The following is a 20,500-nucleotide window of genomic DNA, read 5'->3' as shown; positions in this document are numbered from 1 at the left end:
ATGCCGACTTTTCTTGTGGCTTCAGGTAACTTACTGTAGTCGGCATAGTCTGCGCGTGAAACAACGGAATATATATACTATTCTTGACTGTTTTGATAATGGGGTTACTGTGGCCAGCTTTAGTCAGCGCTCGAACGCACATGTTGCATGTTTGACTTCTTCATACATCCTGTCTCCACACTGCCCTCTTTTCAAAACGAGTGCATTTCTGGACGTCAATTAGGTGCTTCAGGAATGCTAAAGCAAGCTGTACGGCGAGTGAAGTGTGGTGTGCGAGTCTGAATTTGTACGCCCTCTCCAAGCTGTTTTCTTCGGAGCCCAGCTCCTGTTCATGTTGCTTCCGCGAGGTGTTGCCGACGGCCAAAAGGGAAAATAAATTAGGTGATTGCTAACAGTACTGAGCCCCATTAACCGGCATATTTATAAAATCTTGTCGCGAATAGCTCGAGACGACGCACAAGCAAACAAGAACGTACAGTGCGCGCGGTACCCACCCTGCTGCACAGCGCGCATTCGCGGGCGCCCGGACGGCTGACACACCAGTTGCTGGTGGCGCCCTCTGCGCTGCGGCGCCTCCGTCATCGCAAAAGCGGCCCCTCGCTCCCATGCATTTCGCGGCGCGGTCGACACACTGCCCAATCTTCTAGAGCACTATAGTGGGGCATGCGATAGATGAAGCGATGCATGCTGGGTAATCCGCCATGATGTCGTTGGCAGCTATGTTGGCACACGGCCGGTCTCGAGGGAGAGAGCGCGCGCAAGCGCTCTCTCTCTCGAGACCGGCCGTGGTTGGCAGCAGACGATTCACGTCACTGCCACCAGAGTCCATGGTCGCGCGCGCAGACGATGCTGGCGAGATCGGTCAGGCCGACTGCGGGTTCTTCACAATTCCATACATATATATATATATATATATATATATATATATATATATATATATATATATATATATATATATATATATATAGTGCGAGTGCGAGAAGGCAAAGGATCCATAGCGACGCGGACGGCTCGCACGGGGTCAATTCACACGAAGATCGACGCCAATCCCCAAAAGTATTAAAGTATACTCGCATCTAGAAGTCATGAATGTCGGTGATGTTGATAGACGGGCGGCCACAGGTCCAGGCGCATATAGTGCAGTCAGTCGCCCGCCCCGCACCGCTTTGAATTTCTCCATAGCGCGCCTGCATTTTCGGGCACAGCATCAACGCGTACTTACGTTCCTCACTGATATCTTTAAGATATCTTGCACACACGTAAAGGCAGCGCACGAAAAGCCACGTATTTGCCCGGTGGACTGTCGAAAACGAAAAGGCACTCGCTCCATTCAGCCTGGCTGCGCTGCCCGCCGTACGTCTGCTGCCAACGGCAGCACAATGCTCTGGGAGGCATATTGGACATCACCACGGCTAATTTACCCAGCATGCATCGCTTCATGCAAGCTCCCTGTATTGCTCCAAGCTCTTCTGGTCGGATCAAGTGCACCAAACAAATTCGGCATTAAAGAATACTTCCGACCGAATGCCATTTCTGTGAGAAATTTGAGCGGCAAGAATACAGCGATTTAGCTTACAGAAGCAATTTACGGCGCGCATGTAATTGTGCAGCGGTCTGTATATAAAAATGTTTCTTCCCCGATGTTCATGCGTGTACTGCATTTGAAGTTGTCATTGGCTCATGCGGATGAATAAAATGGTGAAGAAAGCAAAACCCGCCTTTCGAAACCAATTGAATCGTATTATGTGCACTTATATTTGCAGTTCAGGGACTATAATACAATGCTCTAAATGAAGATGATCAGCTCTGAAGGTGGATCCGATTGCTATAACGCAAATGCAAGCCTCTGAATTTTGCAATTAATGTTAAATATCTGGGATTACATTTTAACTGTGCCTTTTTTGTGGAATGAGCACCTCTCATGTCTGCAAAAGGCTATGTGCCACCTCATGCGTATTACATAACAGTATCTGATACTATGCCACTTACGGTGCGTAAAATAGTTGTCAATGCTTTAGGGTACAGCATACTGCACTATGCATTAGTGTTTAGGGACACTGCACCGATCAATGCCATTCTGCACTCATTGCTAAAAATGTAGGTTATGATCTAGATCTAGGTTCCAATTCCGATGTTTTTAAAGCACTTTCATTGCCAAATTTTGCTCGGCTTCTGATGAAAACTGTCCTTAAAATAATTTTGGAATAATAAATACAAGATCCAGTATCAGACGCGGCCCCTTGGATCTAACCAAAGATACTGCATATATCAACTGCATATGAAGGGTATATCAACAAGTGAACACCTAGCATTCTTCCAGCTAAAACAAAATACAAAGTGAAAAACATGTTGAAATACGAGATTGAATAACATGTTCATGGCTTTTGTACAATTCAAAAGTTTTCCACAATGTTTTGGAGATTCATGTGTTACACAGCGTTACAAATGCGAAGAAATGCGATATGTTGAAGTTTTGATATGTTGGAAGATATCTCATATTTAAATGCATGTAATATGATCAGAGATTCTATTCGCGCGAACTACTACGAGAAGAGCATTCACTCCGCAATGCAATTTTGTACAATTTGAGTCTGTTTCCTTTTTTGTGTAAATGTTCAATTTTGCCTCGCTTATATGTATGCTTCCAGCGACTAGTATCAGGCTTTACTGCTCAATCCCTATGAGGCTTTCGCAGGTCAGCATAATTATTAAACTAGGTAGCTTATGACTGTAGGCCAATGTATGTACGTGATAAAAATTACCCACGACTGAACTCCAGCGAGAACACTTTTATGTTTTCGCTTGGCGGTTTAGCATAGAGAAAGGAGCAAAGCGATGTCAGTAAATATAAGGTGAAAATTACTAGTCTGTAACCCTCTACTACAGTAACTCTTTCACTCCAACCTTTGCAGCAGTATAAAACATTTGAAGAAGATGATCTAAGGGTTAGAGGTGAGGCTGTGAAGTCCGAGCTGGACAGGTCCACCTCCCAATCTGCCCACGTTTGGTTTCCTTGGCAAGTCCATTATATGAAAGGCATGAATGATACTCTGGCTTTCCCTTCCTATAAACCTCCAATTTATGCAGGGTCTGCAAGGTGCTATAAACTGTGCATTGTTAGTGCATGTTAAAGCCCTCCGTGAAAATGATGCAGCTGTGCAAAGAGGCTTGCAAAATGTATGCAGTGTCACTCAGGGCTGTGCACATCTTTGCCTAAGAGTGGGACAGTACTACACTGTTGCAGATGATAGTAAACAGTTTTGGCACAGTTTCCTTGCGCAGTTTGATGTAGCTGAGGCAGTGTGGTGACGAATGCAAACTTCTTGGGTGTGCTGACAACTTTCACAGACTACATCAATTAGACTAGTGTGTAGCCACATAGCTGGCTCAAATGGTATCGCGCCACACTGCAAGAGAAGCCGCAGAGGCTCTTGCCATTCTGGAACAATGCAATGCAATGCAATGCAGTATTTAGCAGAACTATGCAATGCAGTGCAATGCAGTATTTAGCAGAACTATGCAAGATCACTGGTACACAGTTTGAGTAAAAAAAAAAGGACTTTCTCAGCTTTTCTCCAAATAAATTTGTGGAGATCGGGGTTATTCAATAATTTGAACATTTTTTCCGGTCCCTTGAAGTTCGAATCAGAGTTTGCTAGGCAACAGTCTAAAGCAGTAAATTGCACCAGCACAATCTCGCCATACAACTAAAGATGTTACTACAGACTATTGAAATCTCTAAGTTAACCCATGGTGGTGACAATTCCATAGGTTACAAACAAGAATAGCATGGTACTGAAATGGAATCTTTATTGGACAGACTTGCGCCCACAAACTTAACTCTGCAATGACAACAGCAACAAGCACACACTGGTCATCGAACAGAATGGCTGCCGTTCTTAGCTGTGCTCAGCTTAAAGCAAACAAATTTTTGAAATAGGTATTGTAATCGCCTCGCATAGATGTTTTCACATACCTACAAAATGTAAATAAATCTGATGGTATATCCCAGTCAGAAATAAAGTAAACCACATCACAGCGGCTATACAAGCATGAAGGTACTAATGAATGAATGAACGAACTAGACCTTGGCGGCAATATCCTATTCCCACACAAGACCAGCCACTTCTACAAAGATGATTTGTGGCGCTTCCACTAATTAGACAGCATAGTACAATACCAAAACTGAAGCACATATTAACGACAACATGCCGTAAATCAGTGTAGAGGAGGAAATCGCCCAAGACTTACTTCCAAAGAGTTGGCAGCTTGACATGTATGATCACATGTATGATCGCACGTATGATCACATATATATCACAGATTGCACCCTCTGCAGAATGGGGCTAAGACTGCACTTTGCCTAGCAGCCCGCCACCTCCTAATGCAAAGACAGAGATTGTTTCCAGACTCTGTGCAGCCAAAAAACTTCAAGTTTCAGTATAGATGTCTGGGATATTTGACCTTCGTGCCTGAAGGACCTGAAGAGTAAAACTTTCACTATAAAATTAATTGCACACCAACACTTCACCATAATGCATAAATGCAACAAAGTACTGCCTACACAAACCCTGCCTGTCAGCACAAAACGTGCCAAAGGACTTAAGTTAGTGACAATACTGCCGCACATCAAACGTTTTCTTTAGGAGCATCAAAAGCTGTACATACACTAAGTACACCTCCGAGCTCATTATTCTGGAGGCTAAGATTATTTAGCAGAGACAAAATGCCATGTCAAGCAATCACATAGCAATGTACAACCATACTTCTGGAATGCCCACGCATGTGCGGGCACTAAATCGTAAAAACTCGAAAACCTTCGAGAACAAGCAAAAATATCACCCTGGCCCTCGTGACTAAGCGAGGCCAGTCAGTTGTTAACTTACACAGCTGTTTATTGTGTAAAAAGAACAGTACCAAGCACACACTGCTTGTGACATACATTTCACTTTACCCAAGAACCTGCGTGTTCCCTATGGCAAGGCCCGGCCAGGCGAAGCATAGCGATTAACATATACTACTGTATGCTTTAAGGCACATGGCAAAGGAATTGCGCGTTCTTGGGGAGGAAAAAAAAGGCATATGACCAGTTCGTCGTCGTCACCGGCTGAGAAGGAGGTGAAACAAACACTGGCGAGAGGGGCACTGGGGGAGATGTTGGCACAATGCACTTGTAGCCTATCAAATGCCACCTGAATCTCAAGGCAATCTGCACAAGAAAAACTTGAGAAACTCCCTCAATAGGTGGGTTCAAAAAGACTGGGGGTGGACAGAGGACAGGGAAAATGACTCATTTCTACAGTTCGCTGTACAGTGCTGATGGGAGGCAAGATGAACGAATGAATATCACGCAAACACGAGATGACATGCGATGACCAAGATGCGACGAAAGCGGAGCACTCCCGGAAAATGCACTATACAGCAAACGCAGCTGGCCTTGCCCAATGTGGTCAAGTTAAGGATGTCGAATTTTAATAATGAAAAGAAACAAGAACCGAAAGTTAGCGAGAAAAAAGAAACCAATTAAGACTAGAACAGTACAAAGCACACTGGAAAAAAAAAGTCGCAACCATAGTCCTTGAAGGAGTTGCAGCACACAGAGGCACTACGGTGGCTCTTTTGGAGCTGCAGTCTCCACGGCCCACGTCCTCCATTCAGTGCTTATCTGTAGTTAAGGGGAGGAAGGGAGAGAGCAAAAAGGTTATTTCAGAGTTTACTTCCCATCTCAGTTAGTATTTTGTGTGGGCACTTGCGCACCTTGCATTACTAGAATCCACGACACTAGGTGTGCCCAGTCGCCCCTGCCTATGCCCTATGCAATGTATAAAATGAACTGCAGTGGTCTAAAAGCATCAAAGTACTAGTAAGCAACTGTGTAGGTTTTGATGCAATAGCATTAAGAGAATGACAACACTCCTCTCCATACAGCAATTCAAGTTAGACAAAAACCACTTTGCACTACTCCATCACGCTTACTGCAATGCCCAGTATGTGTGAGAGCACGTAGGGTTTTTCACTTATGCCTGGTACAGTAGAACCTCGATTGTACCACTTCCAGGGTGAAACCAACGTATAAACAGGGCATCATATAATCGGAGAAATCTCTAAACTGATGCATTCGCATTATGAATGCACTCTGTACTCTTGCTGCCAAAATTATGATTATTTCCACACGCATTAATCATGAAAACACCCCCAGTTTCATTCTGCAAGTGTCGACTCATTTACTCGTGTATTTTGCGTACTTTTTAGTTGCAGTTAAAGAGCCCATGAAAAGCTATTGACTAGAATTATAAAACGCACACTAGTTATAGGTATATACCATCAATCCTTTCTAAGCTAGCTTCATTAGCGCCGAACATATGGGTGATCGAAAATGACGCGATAGCGCTTTGCACACCCGCCTAACTTGAGAGCGTCAAAACGGGAATTCACAAATGGTGAAATTTCGAGAACGCGTCCTAAAAGCTAAAAACTCAAAATTTCAAATATCCCAACATATTTCTTTAGGCCCATTTGTTCACAAACTTCCACCAATGTCCCGTATACAGCGGCCTTGTTCTGTACGTTACACTCGTTAAAATGTTTCTTGTTGCTATCCACACCTGCAAAGGCTATCCCGTCACTGCCTTCACAGGCTCTCCGTAATGCATGTTTTCTGCCCACAGTCTGTCCTCGGCATAGACTGTTACATTCAGGTAAATACAACATGCAGGCCACTAAAACAGATGCACAAGTGCCTGCAGGAAAATGCTTAACGGGTCATGACAGCCAACATTTGAGCATAAACTCTATTGCATTTCACTCCAGACACGTTAAATTACAAATCCTCGAAATTTGAGCTCATTCGGTGCAGTAGACAGTTTTAAATTGAATTTTTATTACTCATATTGAAAATAGCTTCCTGGTCTCATCTCCATGTCGTCTTCTGTTCACGGTGTCTGCTGCACTCTTGTATGCACACCATGGATGGTGGTCACAAATTGTTCTTCCTTCAGCAAAAATATTTTATTCACTTATTCTCTTTTTCTTTGAGAACATAATATGCGACCTTAGTGATCCTCAGACTTATTTTGGCCTTCGTCTAAAGATTGTCGAGGAGGCCGAAATCTATGGGCTCATGCTGTATTACTTAAGCACACAATTAGAAGCATATTATTCTTATGTTATGAGAGTTAGCTCGTTTTAGCAACAAGCACTTCCGCATATAAAAAGTCATGTCCAGCGTTTCCTTCTGCTGTGTTCGTGCGCCGTGAAAGGGGGGGAAAGGTTAGCGTTGATTGCTGAGCTAGTGCCAGTCACTCTTTCGGTTCAAAACCTAGAAGAAAACCCAAACAAGCATATGCTGATGCGAGAGCATACCTTGCGACATTAGAGGAGCAGACAAAACTTTTGAACGAAGCGGTACTTCTTGACTTGCTGTTATATGCATGTGTTAGTCAAACAATTATTTTTGGTTGGTAAAGCATTGTTGCAAAACTATGTTCAGTCTGGCCACGGCCAGCGCATAAGAGCATGCACCATCGCTTCAGTCCAGTCATCGCAAATGGGATTCAAATGCTCTTTCCTGCTCACGCCGAAAAAGGGTCTCCCATCACAGGGCTAGCTGGTCTTAAGATAACATCACAGAAGCAGCTTGACCCCTATATGAGTATACAATGGTATGGTGCCGTCATGACCGGATGCGACGTCACGCGTCTAATATCCGGAAGTGATAATGACAACACATCCGGTCGTGACGTCATGACGTGATGACGTCGCCAGGAGATTCACGCAATAGGAAGCTGACACAGCCGAGCGTTTGATTCAGGCGTCCGTGCGACGCCTTTCATTTGGTGCTCCCTCAAACGCAGCACCACAGAGCATTATATAGAAATAGACTCAGTACCGCAGGCATCAGCAGCATTTAAAATTGGTTGACAGCAAAGAAAAGGCGCAGTATCAGTCACAATTCTAGTCAATTACAAACGGTTTCACAGTCAATGCCTAAGCAGCGCGACAAGGAAGGCTTCAGCCTTGAAGCACTTTAGTGAGCCAAAGTGCCCTCTGAATTTTTTTTTTCCCATTGTTTACAGCAGCTACTCTACAGCAGCAGTCAGCTGCACGCTGCCATTTTCTAACGATTCTGTGCCAGGTTCAAGCCTTGTTTTATCGGCCAGATTTAGCAAGCAAAAGTCATCTGGCGGATTACAACTGCGCCCCCAGTGTGTGTGTTTACGTAGCTTTTGTAATGACTTGATGTATGCTGCTCATTCACAAGGCATAAAACGCAAGCCGAGCTAGCAATGCCAAAACTATCCACTTGTTCTCGCACCGGTTGCGCCTTTATTTCTTCACGAACTACAGCTGCGCTGCAAGAAGCCCATGGATGTTACGTACCCTGCTTGCACTGGGTACTCACAAGCAGCGCCAACAGCTGCCGGTTGCGCTTGCCAGGCAGGGTCGCATAGACTTCCTGCTCAATGTGCAAGCGCTTTGTGATGTTAGCAGTCGTCGATTTGGAGTCTCTACTGCCAGAACTACATTCGATGGCCGCATACAACCGTTAAAACTTGTGAATGTGTGCTCCGTAATCGCCGAAACTCTAGATCCGAACCCCACTACCCGTGATAGGCCTAGTTGTGGAACCGGCTGGAAGTTCGGCGCCGGCTAAAATTTCTGGCCAAGGTCATTGCTGATAAACACCGTTAAGCTACAGACAAGCGCAACTGTACAGGCCGTTAGTTCATCGAGTAACATGCTCATTGAAGTAGGATGAACAGTTGGGCGAGTTGGTACAATTGCATAGTGGGTGGAACACAAGAAGAGACGCACAACAGACGAGCGCTGACTCACAACTAATTTTTTATTAGGAAGAAAGTGGATTCTTATACAAAAAATATGTCACATGATGTTACAAAGAACGAAACCCTTGACCAGGCAAAATTCAAGAGATATCTTCTTCCTTCAACAGCCACGTGGAAAACCCTATCAAGCAAGACCAAACATACAAGCCCCCCTCCCCTTCTCCCCAACGGCCAGTTTTACAAATTATAAATTATCACCAAACATTATTCAGAAAAGAAACCTTTTTTCGATAAGCACCAAAGGAGGCTGGCTGACACACTGCGACTGCTTCTTGCTGATGTAATATGCCTCAGTAATTTCTCTCGTCATTTTGTCCCTATGGCGAAACAAAATCTTTGTTTTTGAAACCAAGGGGCGTCAACTTTTGTTTTTCTTCTTTCCTCCTTTCCCACAAGCCCTACAATGATCTTTCAAGTGAGAATATCGTGTGTCCGACAGCGAATTGAAGTGTTCACGCAGACGAATATTTATGCACCGACTCATTTGACCTATGTATACCTTATTGCATGACAGTGGAATTTCGTACACGACAGCGCAGGCGCAATCTACTAATCTCGACCTATGCGACACCTGGCATTCAAACGGGTTACTCTTGTTTAGCTTTTCCTGGCGGTTCCTGATAGCGCAGCAGAGCCTGCCCAACTTATGCGGAGACGAAAAAACAACTTCGAATCGCCCAGCTACATTTTTTAGGTTATGTGCAATCTTATGCATGTAGGGAATCACTGCTAGTTTTTTCTTCTTCTGTGTGCTGTCCCTTATTCTAACCGGAAAATCCTTCCCAACCATCCGCAAAAGCTTTTCACATGTTGCCGAAATAACCAAATCCGGGAATCCTGCAGTTTTTAGCCTACGAACCTGTAGCAATACACTATCATGAATGCAATGATGGCATGAGCTCAGCAAGCTTGAGCGAATGCAACTACTAGCAATTCCATTTTTTACAATTTTTGAGTGTCCAGAAGAATAACACCTGCTTTTGAGACCTCGGGGAGTACATGAAACATAAGTGGTCACGTTTGAAAAACAGTTTTATGCTCAGAAACTGGAGGATGTCGTTCGACGGTACTTCAAAAGTAAAGGACAAACCTTTTGCACAATCCCGAAACAGCTTTAAGACGTCCACCATTCTCCTGTTGAAGTTGTCTCTTTGCATCTCTGTTTCGTCTTTTCGCGCTGTTCCACCCACTATGTAACATTCTCACTCGGCCTCCGATCCAACCAAAACAGATCAGGCGACCATCCGCTGTTCAGTTCTGTTGGCGTCGCAGGGCTAAAAACATCACACTATGGTGATAGGAGACCACTGGTTGTGCTGATGCCTCTGCAGGTGTAATGCGACGGATCAGTTTATTGATAAGCTAAGGAACATGACCAAACAGTGCAGCCCGGCCACTGACTGTGACCATGCCTTATGCTGAAGAAAAGATTCCTTGCTCTATATCGCTTTTGTGTAGTAACATCTTCAAGCACCTCTGCATGAGGGTCAACCACTCTGCTTTAGACCATACCAGTTGGGAAACTCTGCTTAGCCCCATAATGGCCCTGAGCGCCGCCACTATTCGTAAACACCCGCTTTTTGACCAATCAAAACTGCCGTTTTTTGATACATGGGCCCTATGGAAAGTTTCACAACTGGTAAAATTGAAAAGCATTGACGACCACTCTGTCAATTGTCCACCTTTGATATTACAGCCTGCATTGCAAAAGACACTCCCTTGCATATTTTCTTCAGACACCACACGAACATTTCAAAATGGTGGCCACTCTTAGTGGGAGCAGCTTACAGATTCAGATTACTATCGCACTTTTTGTATTATGCGCCACGTGCTAGGCACTAAAAATTTGTGAGTAGAATCCCAGACCTGTACATTCTTCACAGAAGTACAAAACAGCGATACCTCGAACGACCCTGTCATTGCCCCCTTTAAGTCAATAAAATGGCATGTTTTAGACTCCAAGAGAAGGCAAACTGGATGGGGGATGGGTGGATAGGTAGATTGGGTGGATGGATGGATGGGTAGATTAGATAGATAGCGACAGAGAGCACAAGAGGAAACCTGCAGCTGGTAGAGAGCAGAGTCTGTTGATCTCCAGCATGGGGGGGGGGGGGGGGGGGGGGCGCAGTCTATCAACTGGACGGATGGTTACTGTGGAAGTGTAGGGATGATGGACTGGGGCCACTTACTGCGCGTAGTGGTGGCGGCCGCAACGGACTTCATGTGGCTGAGCACCAGGGCCACAATGGAGTTAAAGGTCATTCGGGAGAACCCACCCTGTGAGCGGCGCACAACATCCACATGCCTGCGGACCTCTTGCCTGCACGTGCACAGAAACAACACTGGCATTGAGCAGCAGCTGGGCCCAGACAGTGCGCTACATTCCACTGCAGTAATTTCCACGCTTGAGAACACCACACGACACCAAATATACGCAATCGCTTGCCAACACGTGAGGTCTAGGGAGTAGTACTTGGACTTCCTCTACTGCTCCAAACATTTAGACAGAGGCAAATCAAAAGCAAAACCACACGAGCACGCAAAGCCCACAGCCAAGTTTAAACAAAAACCTACTTCACAAATCCGACATGTAACCATAAGGCACATTCACTGTTATCCTCCAAAATCCCCCACGTTTTGAGACACTTTCTAAAGCAGGCAGTGGGGGCGACACCTGTAGTTCAGTACTCTTTTTTTACCTTACAAAAGCTTTGTCTTCTCTTAAGAGTGGTCTCATGAATGAAGGAAGTATTCTGTTTACACAAGCTAACTTATTTTCACCTTAGAGTCCTCATAATGAAAACTTCGGACACTGTAAAACAAGCACAGAAGCAGATTTAGCCAGCCCAACATTGATACTTTAGCACCCTGCAGGAACTATGTCAGTAAAAAAAAATTATAATACCTTCCATAACTGTCATCATCTCCTTGCGTAATTTTCAATACCTGTTTACATCTTCTGGAAGTAACTCTTCATCATAAATGCAATGTGGCTACGAATACAACCGAGTGATTTCTTGTGAATAACAGACCCTTGGATGAACATGGTGTCGTTTTCTGCTGTTTCTGTCATCAAAGAGGCAATAGATTAACAGATGAGCATTGAGCGTGACAGTCAAGTAGGCCAAAAACACGCCGCGTCTCCACTTTTAGGCATCGCTGCCTCCTACTTGGCGCTGCACAGTGCTGCAGTTGTTTGCCCGTTTCTTCCCTTCCCAGCTTCTCACAGCAATTTTACTGTCGTTTACTTTGTCAATGAACCATGCCGCCTTCTTTCCATGTTCGTAACCAGCTTTGCTTTTTTTCCTTCAAGCCGCATGCTTTCCATCACGCTACTAAGGCGAACCTGGTGGTAAAGTTAAATAAAATACAATAAATGCAGTACAATAGTTTCATAAAAAAAAAAAAAAAAATGCCTCGCAAGTCTAGGTAGTGTGCACATACTGATATCATTAGTAAAATTATGTCGCTGCAAACAGACACTTTACTACAAAGGGTAAAAAATGTACAGTTGTCTATGGAAGACAAACTGGAACCAGTTAAACTTTCCTACTATATTTGAGATTTTACAATATATCCTATCCGTGTTTACTATAGTGGGGCTCTACTGTATTTTGCTACAGCAATAACAAATCCAGCTCAATTCAAGCCATTTCAGCCCATAAACAACACCACTAAGAAAGAGCTACAGAACAGAACCAAAAAAATGAAACTCACTCTGAATAGTTGGGCTGCTGTTTCTTCACCATGTGCACTATTTTTGCTATCTGCTGCTCTGTCTGTAAAAAGAAATTAAACATTGTGGTAGAACTATTTCAATACAACACATAGGCTTGATCAAAATGCACAAAAGAATGCAATTAGCCCACACTCGCTAAATGCATGCACCACTGTGGATGAAAGTTTGGATCAACAGCTGCTTGTTTTGAGTAGTCATTTTGTTTGACCGACAGCGGCACCGAATCAGCACAGCTGTACAAGTATAGAGAGGTTACTTAATGCCCCAATTTCCAGCCTATAGCCCACGCTTGGTGTACAGTCCACTAGGGCTCGATTTTCGAAACATTACTAGAGCACTAGCTCTAGGATTCTTCACTGCTAAAAAAGATTGACTGTATGACTCTCCCCTGAACTTGAAAGGGGGGGAATAATCATGGCTATGACAGTTCTTATCACACAGCAGCAATAATAGACCAGTTTCGCTGGCCCCTGCACACACAGTAAGAGCACTATGCTACTGCTGCAACTAATCATACCCTCATGTTTAACAACCACTCTCTCGTGCTGTGCGCTGGATAATATAGGAGCCCATGGGCAAGGACGTGCACTACAGCAAGCTCACAGAACATTTCTAAAGACACAACTGCTAAATAGACAAAACAAGCACCACCAAAACAAATAGCTTATCCACACAAGCTAAAAAACCAGGCTAAATGCTTACCTTGCTCTTAGTCGGGGAGGCTGCTCGGCTGGAATACATGGATTCCACGTCCGAACATGGAGCAGCCTGCTCCATGCGCCAGTGTAGGTCATAGAACTCTGGCACTTGCAGCCGTTCCACTGTAATACACGGCCCGCGCGCAAACAGGCAGGCAGCTTAGGAGGCCCGAACAGTACACTCCACACACTGCATCAACAACTATGCCACAAGTAATAACCTTAGAACCACACATGCAAGAAGTCTCCTCCAAGAATTCAAAACCCAAATTATGCCTAGTCATTTCAATACAGGGTCATTCCACAAAAAGTGACAAAAGATGACAGATGTTATCCCACCTTGTTTTAAAATGTTTGTGAAAATTAACATTTTGCACTTTCATGCGCATTAAATTGAAATGAATTTGTTTCATTTTTATTTAAACAGATTTGTTTCCGGGTAAAACAAAATCTTGCTAGATTTTTTTCGTCCTGACCTTGTTCCTGAAAAATCATTTTCCTCTTAATTTCTGAAAATATTGTGCTACATTGGAAGCAGTGTGCACCATTTCATTCAAGTACAGAAGTGCTGGTTCTGGGTAAATTTGAAGCCAATTGGAAGTGTGCTCCAATGAAGAGTGAACACAAAGCAACACCAAGGTTGAATCCAAGGATTCAAATTGCAAATTATTTTCCTAAACAGAACTTTCCCGATTAAACTGTCAGAAATAAACATCCTCGAACGGTACTGTGCAAACTTACTATCTCACATTTTTACTACAACCCCCTCAACAACTTGAAGAAATAACTGAAATTACTGCAAGAATATAAAAAATTTGATGAAATCGCATCTTTCTGTATCTTCTTCTGCACCTTATACACAGTATCTAAAAAAAAAAAAATTAAACAAAATTCAGTTCTATTCCTTACATACGAAAGCACAATGCATGGCTGCATTTCGCTACTTTTAATTTAATAGATGGGAAAACGTTTTCACCAAAAAAGAGGCTGCAATAATCTGGCACAGTAACACAACAGGCCATGCTTTTTAAAGAAGAAATTGAAGATGGTGAAGCCCAAAGTGTGGACCAGTCGGCATGACATGACCCTTTATTGAACTGCGCATCACGCCCTTGACAAGGGATGCTTCTCAATGGCGCTTCCACAATCACTTTTCACAAACTAAGCTGGGTTGACTGCGTGGTCTTGGGCACCCAATTTCAGTGCTTAAGCTGACCAACAGCACGACTAACTAGGTGACCATAGAGTCCACTTGATGAAGCACTTATTTTCAATAAGACACTGCTATCGTGCAAGAAAACCAACATTCAGTGCAACGATTGTTGCGCTGTGGAGCCCACCTAGCTGACAGAGGCTAACAGCAGCTCTCACAGCACAAAAAAAAGGTGATTTAGAAAACTGTATCCAACTTTTAATAGAATTCTTGTGTTTATAGTGTACCTGCAACAGACTTATGACGACTTTTCCCAAAGTAACATCCATTGCAGCGTTGATGAGCGCCCCAACTCTCTAAAGGCTTTTCCTGCCATGCTACACGAGGTCGAACACATTAGCACAGAAAGCACGATGCTAGCATGGGTGCACCATATTCACGACTCTGGGTTACAGAAAAGCTCACCTATTGACGTGTTTTATATGCTGCTGAATTATAAATATATAAAAATATATTGCCATCCACTTAGTCTGGTATATAGACTGGATAGACTATACCAAACGTCCCTCTCAACAGACAAACACCGACTCCCTTTCAGATGAACTTCAAGGGACCAGAAAATTTGTTATCTTTATCAAAAGTTCATTCTAACCAAAGTGCCCCTAAAAGATGTGCAAAGATGCTAGGTATGTCCAAATATATGTTACATACGGTGAGCAAATATTGAAATTTCCAAACACAAACGAAATACAAATATAGAAGAAAACATTCAATATCAAACAGGTCAGTGAAATAAAAACATGAAACATTAAATACCAAATATTGTTACTTTTTTTTTCAAAATCACACATGCATACCCTATTGCAAGATCCAGTATTGATTTTACACAGGATTTGGCATAACGGCTTATTATACAAGATGGACCTGCAGAAACAGGGTGGAGAAGTAAATTCTGTCCTCAAATGAGAAGGAAAAAAAACTGTTGTACGATCGAGAACTGCATGCATCCCAGTATTTGCATTCCAAATGCTTCGTTTAGTGCACATTGTCGAGAACACTCACAAAGGCTTCCGCTACCCTTTTTTGTAATGCATCACAATATTAGTGGTCTCCTCTCCCCAAAATGGCCAGTTGCGTTTTGGGGGTGCTTGAAACGCGCAGGTTCACAACACTAATAGAAACCGCATGTGGATGATTGCAAGAATATGCGTAAGCGGCCGAAACGCCATTGCTGGTCAACGCGCACATCAGATCACTGCCCATGGAAGCCCTGAAATTGAGGAAAGCGAAAGCAAACTATATGTGGAAACTTTCGTAAATGGAGAACTTCCAATTGCAGTCGTGCCTGCCGTAGCACAAAGGCCCCGCTGTTCCACGTAATACTAATGGCTCAAGAAGGTCTCTTTAGGGCTACCTAGGCTAAATGTTCAGAATATTGTATCGCTATTCTGTAGTGCATCTGCAAACTATGGTAAAAATATCTTGAGGAGCTTGTATGCTTTAGTCTAGACTGGCACCTGGAGTGTACCCGAATAAAGGCATGGTCATGGCACTGAGAATTGGATAAGAGAAGAGAAGAGAAACATCGAGACACCTGTCACAGAAGTGAGTAGTGCAAGAGAGCATGAAAGAAGTTTCAAATCAGCCTGCCAACTTTTTTTTGCCTCTAAACTAGAAACCTGGAATTTCTGATCTTTTACTATAGCCAAAGCTCACGGCCGGTAGCCAAGGTTGGCCTTGAACAGCCGCGAAAATAATGCTTTTGCTCCACATTCGGTTCAGCCACATTGAACCCTTCTGATTTACATGTGAGCTGGTAGGTTATGCTCTCGCGTCATACTCTTAAAGGATGGGTTTAGTGTCCCCAATAATGTAGCACCTTACACTGATAGGGTGTAATAGGGGAAAATGTAGCAGGCAAAAGAAGCTTCTGCTTTGCTTTCACAATTCAACGAAGAGGTTAACCAAAGCTAAACCACAACTAATTTTTTCACCTCGTGAGCACTCGTTAGCATATGTCTGGTTAATTGCAAAACTTACTGCCATGTGCCTAGCACCGCACGGCCGCCGCGCTTGGGAATAACGACGACGAAGCGGCTGCGCGCTCGAGAAGTGCTCTGGCGCTGGACTCTGATATCAGTGCTGGAAGCAGACTTCATTCTCTGGTTCCCACCTCCGCATACTTTCACATCGCTTAGGGGCTCAAGTCATGACAGTATTATACAACCACACTTTGTCGAAATTTCAAACATAGCAACCTGGAAATCGTGTTATCCGGGAACATATTAACAGAGGGAAAAATAGTGCGACTATATGGGAGATGTTTCACTGCCTGCAATTTTGAATGTATGAAATGAGAAATCGTATGAGCCGGGAATGTATCAACGAGGTTCTACTTATTGCAGGCTTGAGATTTTCTTTACAAAATTTTGTACGCTATCAAGGCATTTATATTTTTCATGTATAAAAGCCCTTTTATTCAGCTGCAATTTGTTATGCATTGTACCAGGAAAAAATAGTGCAAAAACTGCATTTATTGAGGATGATTTGTAACACCAAATAAAATTGCCTTTTTCTCTGCAGTCCCGAAGAGGTTAACCGAGAGTTCACCTTAGCGGAGTTCACCTCAAGGGGTGTCTTCAAGAAGATATATTTTCAAGAAGATATTCTGACACTCACCATTAGTTATAAATTAACACATCCAGGATAAACTATAAAAATTTAAAAAGAAAGTAGAAACAAGTACAATTTCGAAAACTTGTGATTTCACATGTAATGGGAACTGAGCTCAGTCTTATTGAATTCAGGGACCTCCACAATGTTATAATTATGCTTTTAAATGTAATATTTACAACATACAGCTACATGAGCTGACCTCTCTGCATTTATGCAATGCTGCAACCAAAATCCAGAAGTCGAATACCTATTTGCAACAAAACATTCGCCAATCCAAATGAAAAATGTACAGTACAATACCACTTGAACGAAATATTCAGCTGTACCAACTTCATTCAATTCCCTCGCCGAAGCTGCATTGAACGCTATGCAGACGCTCTTCATTCCAACAAATTTCAGTATTCCTCATTTCAGTTCCATGAACATCCTGACCTGTGCTTCCCACGCCATCCTATTTATTTAAATAACCAGCTCAGTTTAAAGCTAAACAAGCTTGTGGTGGAATCCATAGCTAGATTTGCATGTTTGATTAGCTGCACAGTCATAGCCAACCATAGCCAGAGCTTCAGCCATACCAAGCATTTTAGCACCAAATGGCGTATGTATGCATGCAGGTTAACCGTGATCTGCAGAAGCAATGATCTGCTTGGAGGATCTGCTCACAGCACATTTGAGCCGGATTAAGTCACAGGGACATGTACACTGTGACCGAGTTTAAGACCAGTGCAGTCCTAAGTTCAAAAGTCCTGCAAAAGGTTACTGCGTTACTGGCTTCCGAATAAGTGCAGGGACAATTGAATTAGGCTGGGATATTCTGGGATGTTTTTTGGAGCCAATAAAAACAAGCTTCCATGCACTTATTTCAGTTAACCGAACTTTCACTTTAACAAACCTTTTCCTAAGCTCCCTTGCAGTTCGTTTAAGTGAGCGTCACTGTACTAGGGGTGTGCAAATAATGGAAATTTCGAATATGAATAGAAAATGTTTGTTATTCAATTCGTAATCATATTAAAAAAACTGATATCTTCTCAATATTCGAACATTACCGAACATACCGAAAATTCTTTAATTCACTGCAGTTTCCCCGCACTGCGTGCTTCACCGCAATCCTCGACAGAGTGGGCTGTACAGTGAAGCATCCTAGACTCAACTGGTAAAAAACATGTTTACTTAACGCAGACATTCATAATACAGGTGGTCATCAGATAGAGCTTGGACCCCTGAAGGCCGAATTAAGAACTGCTTACTGCACTCAGCAGAGATATACAGTCAAACCTCGATATAACGAACACACATATAACGAATTATTGAATATATCGAACTCTTCCGAAATATTTTTGTCAAACACTTGTATCTTTACCTTCCCATAGCGAAAGCGGATCGTCATAAAACGGATATGACGAACTCACTTTAATAGCAGGAGGCAGGATTCGTTGCACTACAAGTGTGTTGTACGGCGCAGCAAAAGTTCAGGACTACCTCGCAGGCGCTGACAGCACCACAGATGCCACGACGGCATTGAGAGTTGACAGCCAAAGAAATTCATGACCTCCGAGATAATCCCCGCATGCGTGTTTGTGCACACGAAAGTAATCTCAGAGGCCATGAGAAATCGTTCGCATCTCGCAATCGCTGACAGCGCCGCTTCAGCAGCAAAGGCAGTGGCTCGATCGAATGTTGCTTTTGCCTTTTTGGTTTTTGAGTCTTTCGCAATTTAGTGTTAGCAGCGGCGTGGCCGTCATAGCGTTCAGTAGAGGCTGCATCGGTCATCGTGTCGAGTGTGGTGCGCGAGTGTGCGTAGTGCTGTGATGGCGGTGAATGTGAAAAAAAGAGCAGAACTGACGTTAAAGACCAAGCTTGAGATAAAATCAGGGCCTTCAAGGCAGTTTACAAGAGGAGACTGACACTGTTCTTGTGAAGCTTCGTATGAAGCAGGACTTGAAGATAGACTTGCTGGGAGCATTAAAGCGGCATGGGACAGCGTCAAAGACTAAACGATTGCCAACTGCTTTCGGCACATAGGTGTTCCAGCAGAGGCCCATGCATCAAGTGACGATGGGGACGATTCCGACGAAACAGAAGCAGAGCTCCGCGAGCTCGATGAATGACTGTAGAGGACTATGTAGGCAACCACGGCTGTACTGACGGGCGCCGAAATCGCTGTGGAATGTTTCTGAATATCCCGCAGACGAAGCTCAGGCTGACGCTGCAGACGATGAGAACATTCCAACTTCACGAGAAGCGCTTGCTGCATTGGATTTACTGCGCAGAGACTGCAGTGCTATTGAGAGCAGTGGGTTTGCCCTAGTTGAGTGTTTGCAAACTGTGGAACAGGGACAGGGCATGATACGAAACACGATCAACATAAAAAAGCAGGCCGCGATAACGCACTTCTTTGCGCGTAAATAAGTGGACGTGACCCAAGTAGGCACCCTCAGAGTTGCTGTGCCCTCTCCAATTGAATATTGGTGCTCTTGCATGTATTTGCTACGAAATTTTATATTACGAACTATGGAAAGAGCGAACTATTTTCAGATTTTTTAACTGTTATAACGTTATAACGAGGTCTCACTGTATCTGCTGTACCAGGTTTCATGCATGTCCTTCCTGATATACAGGACGCTGTATGAAATTCATACTCAACTTCTGCACAATTCTATTTTAATTTTATTTTCGAACACCAACGCAAATTCTGAAATTAGCGAACATTGTTAGTCTTGTTTTTCTTCAATATTCCATTTTTTTCTTCACTGATCAGACATTCAATACTATTTGATTTGACATTCAAAGGCAATATTTTATTTCCTATATTTGTATTAAAAGATTTCAGTATCCACACACCCCTAAAATATACGCTCTGTTGGCAAGCAAACTGTCACAGCCTGCTGAAGCAGCTACGTCCACGTTTATTTCGAAGCTATGAGACCGAAGCCTGAATGCCATGTCAGAACACTGTCACAACAGCGATCGAAGCCCACCTGGCCTCCTGCCCTTGTGCTCGGCAGAGGGTGGCCTTGGCTCGATGGACAGAGCGTGCAGCTTCACATCTTCGGGTTCAGCACGAACTGGTGAAGATTTCCGACGCAGCAGCAGCGGCGGCGGGGGTGATGGCAGAGCCGGTGGCAGCTGGCACTGGCCTTCTTCCCCCCCAAAGTCTTCCGCCTCGATCGTAGAGACAGCTCCCCTAGGCCTCTCGTCTTCATCCTCTCCCTCCTCATCCATGACGTGGTTCTGTCAAAAATGAACACCGCCCTAGAACTGGTCACCCTCAAAATGGACAAGGTGGAGGGGACCAGACTGCACCTCCTACGGCACGTAGCTCGGCATTAAATTCTACCCTTCAGCCCTTTTGGTGTCTTTTTCCAGCTCTGCAAACGAATACGGCAGT

General features: G+C 43.7%; 1 protein-coding gene across 3 annotated transcripts in view; it reads right to left on the bottom strand.

The window, feature by feature from the left end:
- Positions 1-4,874: 4,874 nt before the first annotated feature.
- LOC146185287 (uncharacterized) overlaps positions 4,875-20,500 on the bottom strand; it is a 36,626-nt gene continuing 21,000 nt past the window's right edge. For 2 of the 3 annotated variants that reach the window (XM_084606234.1, XM_084606233.1), the window contains one exon: positions 13,358-20,343. In XM_084606234.1, coding sequence (XP_084462360.1) covers positions 20,068-20,343 — 276 coding nt within the window. In that variant the 3' untranslated portion in view covers positions 13,358-20,067. Of the gene's footprint in view, positions 5,666-11,035; positions 11,167-12,563; positions 12,626-13,287; positions 20,344-20,500 lie in introns of those variants that run through there. The other variant, XM_084606235.1, reaches the window with a different exon arrangement.

Source organism: Amblyomma maculatum, chromosome 6 (genome assembly GCF_055883805.1).
Source record: "Amblyomma maculatum isolate TAMU_Amacu chromosome 6, ASM5588380v1, whole genome shotgun sequence".
Lineage (NCBI taxonomy): Eukaryota > Metazoa > Arthropoda > Arachnida > Ixodida > Ixodidae > Amblyomma > Amblyomma maculatum.
This window is presented reverse-complemented; position numbering and strand designations above follow the sequence as displayed.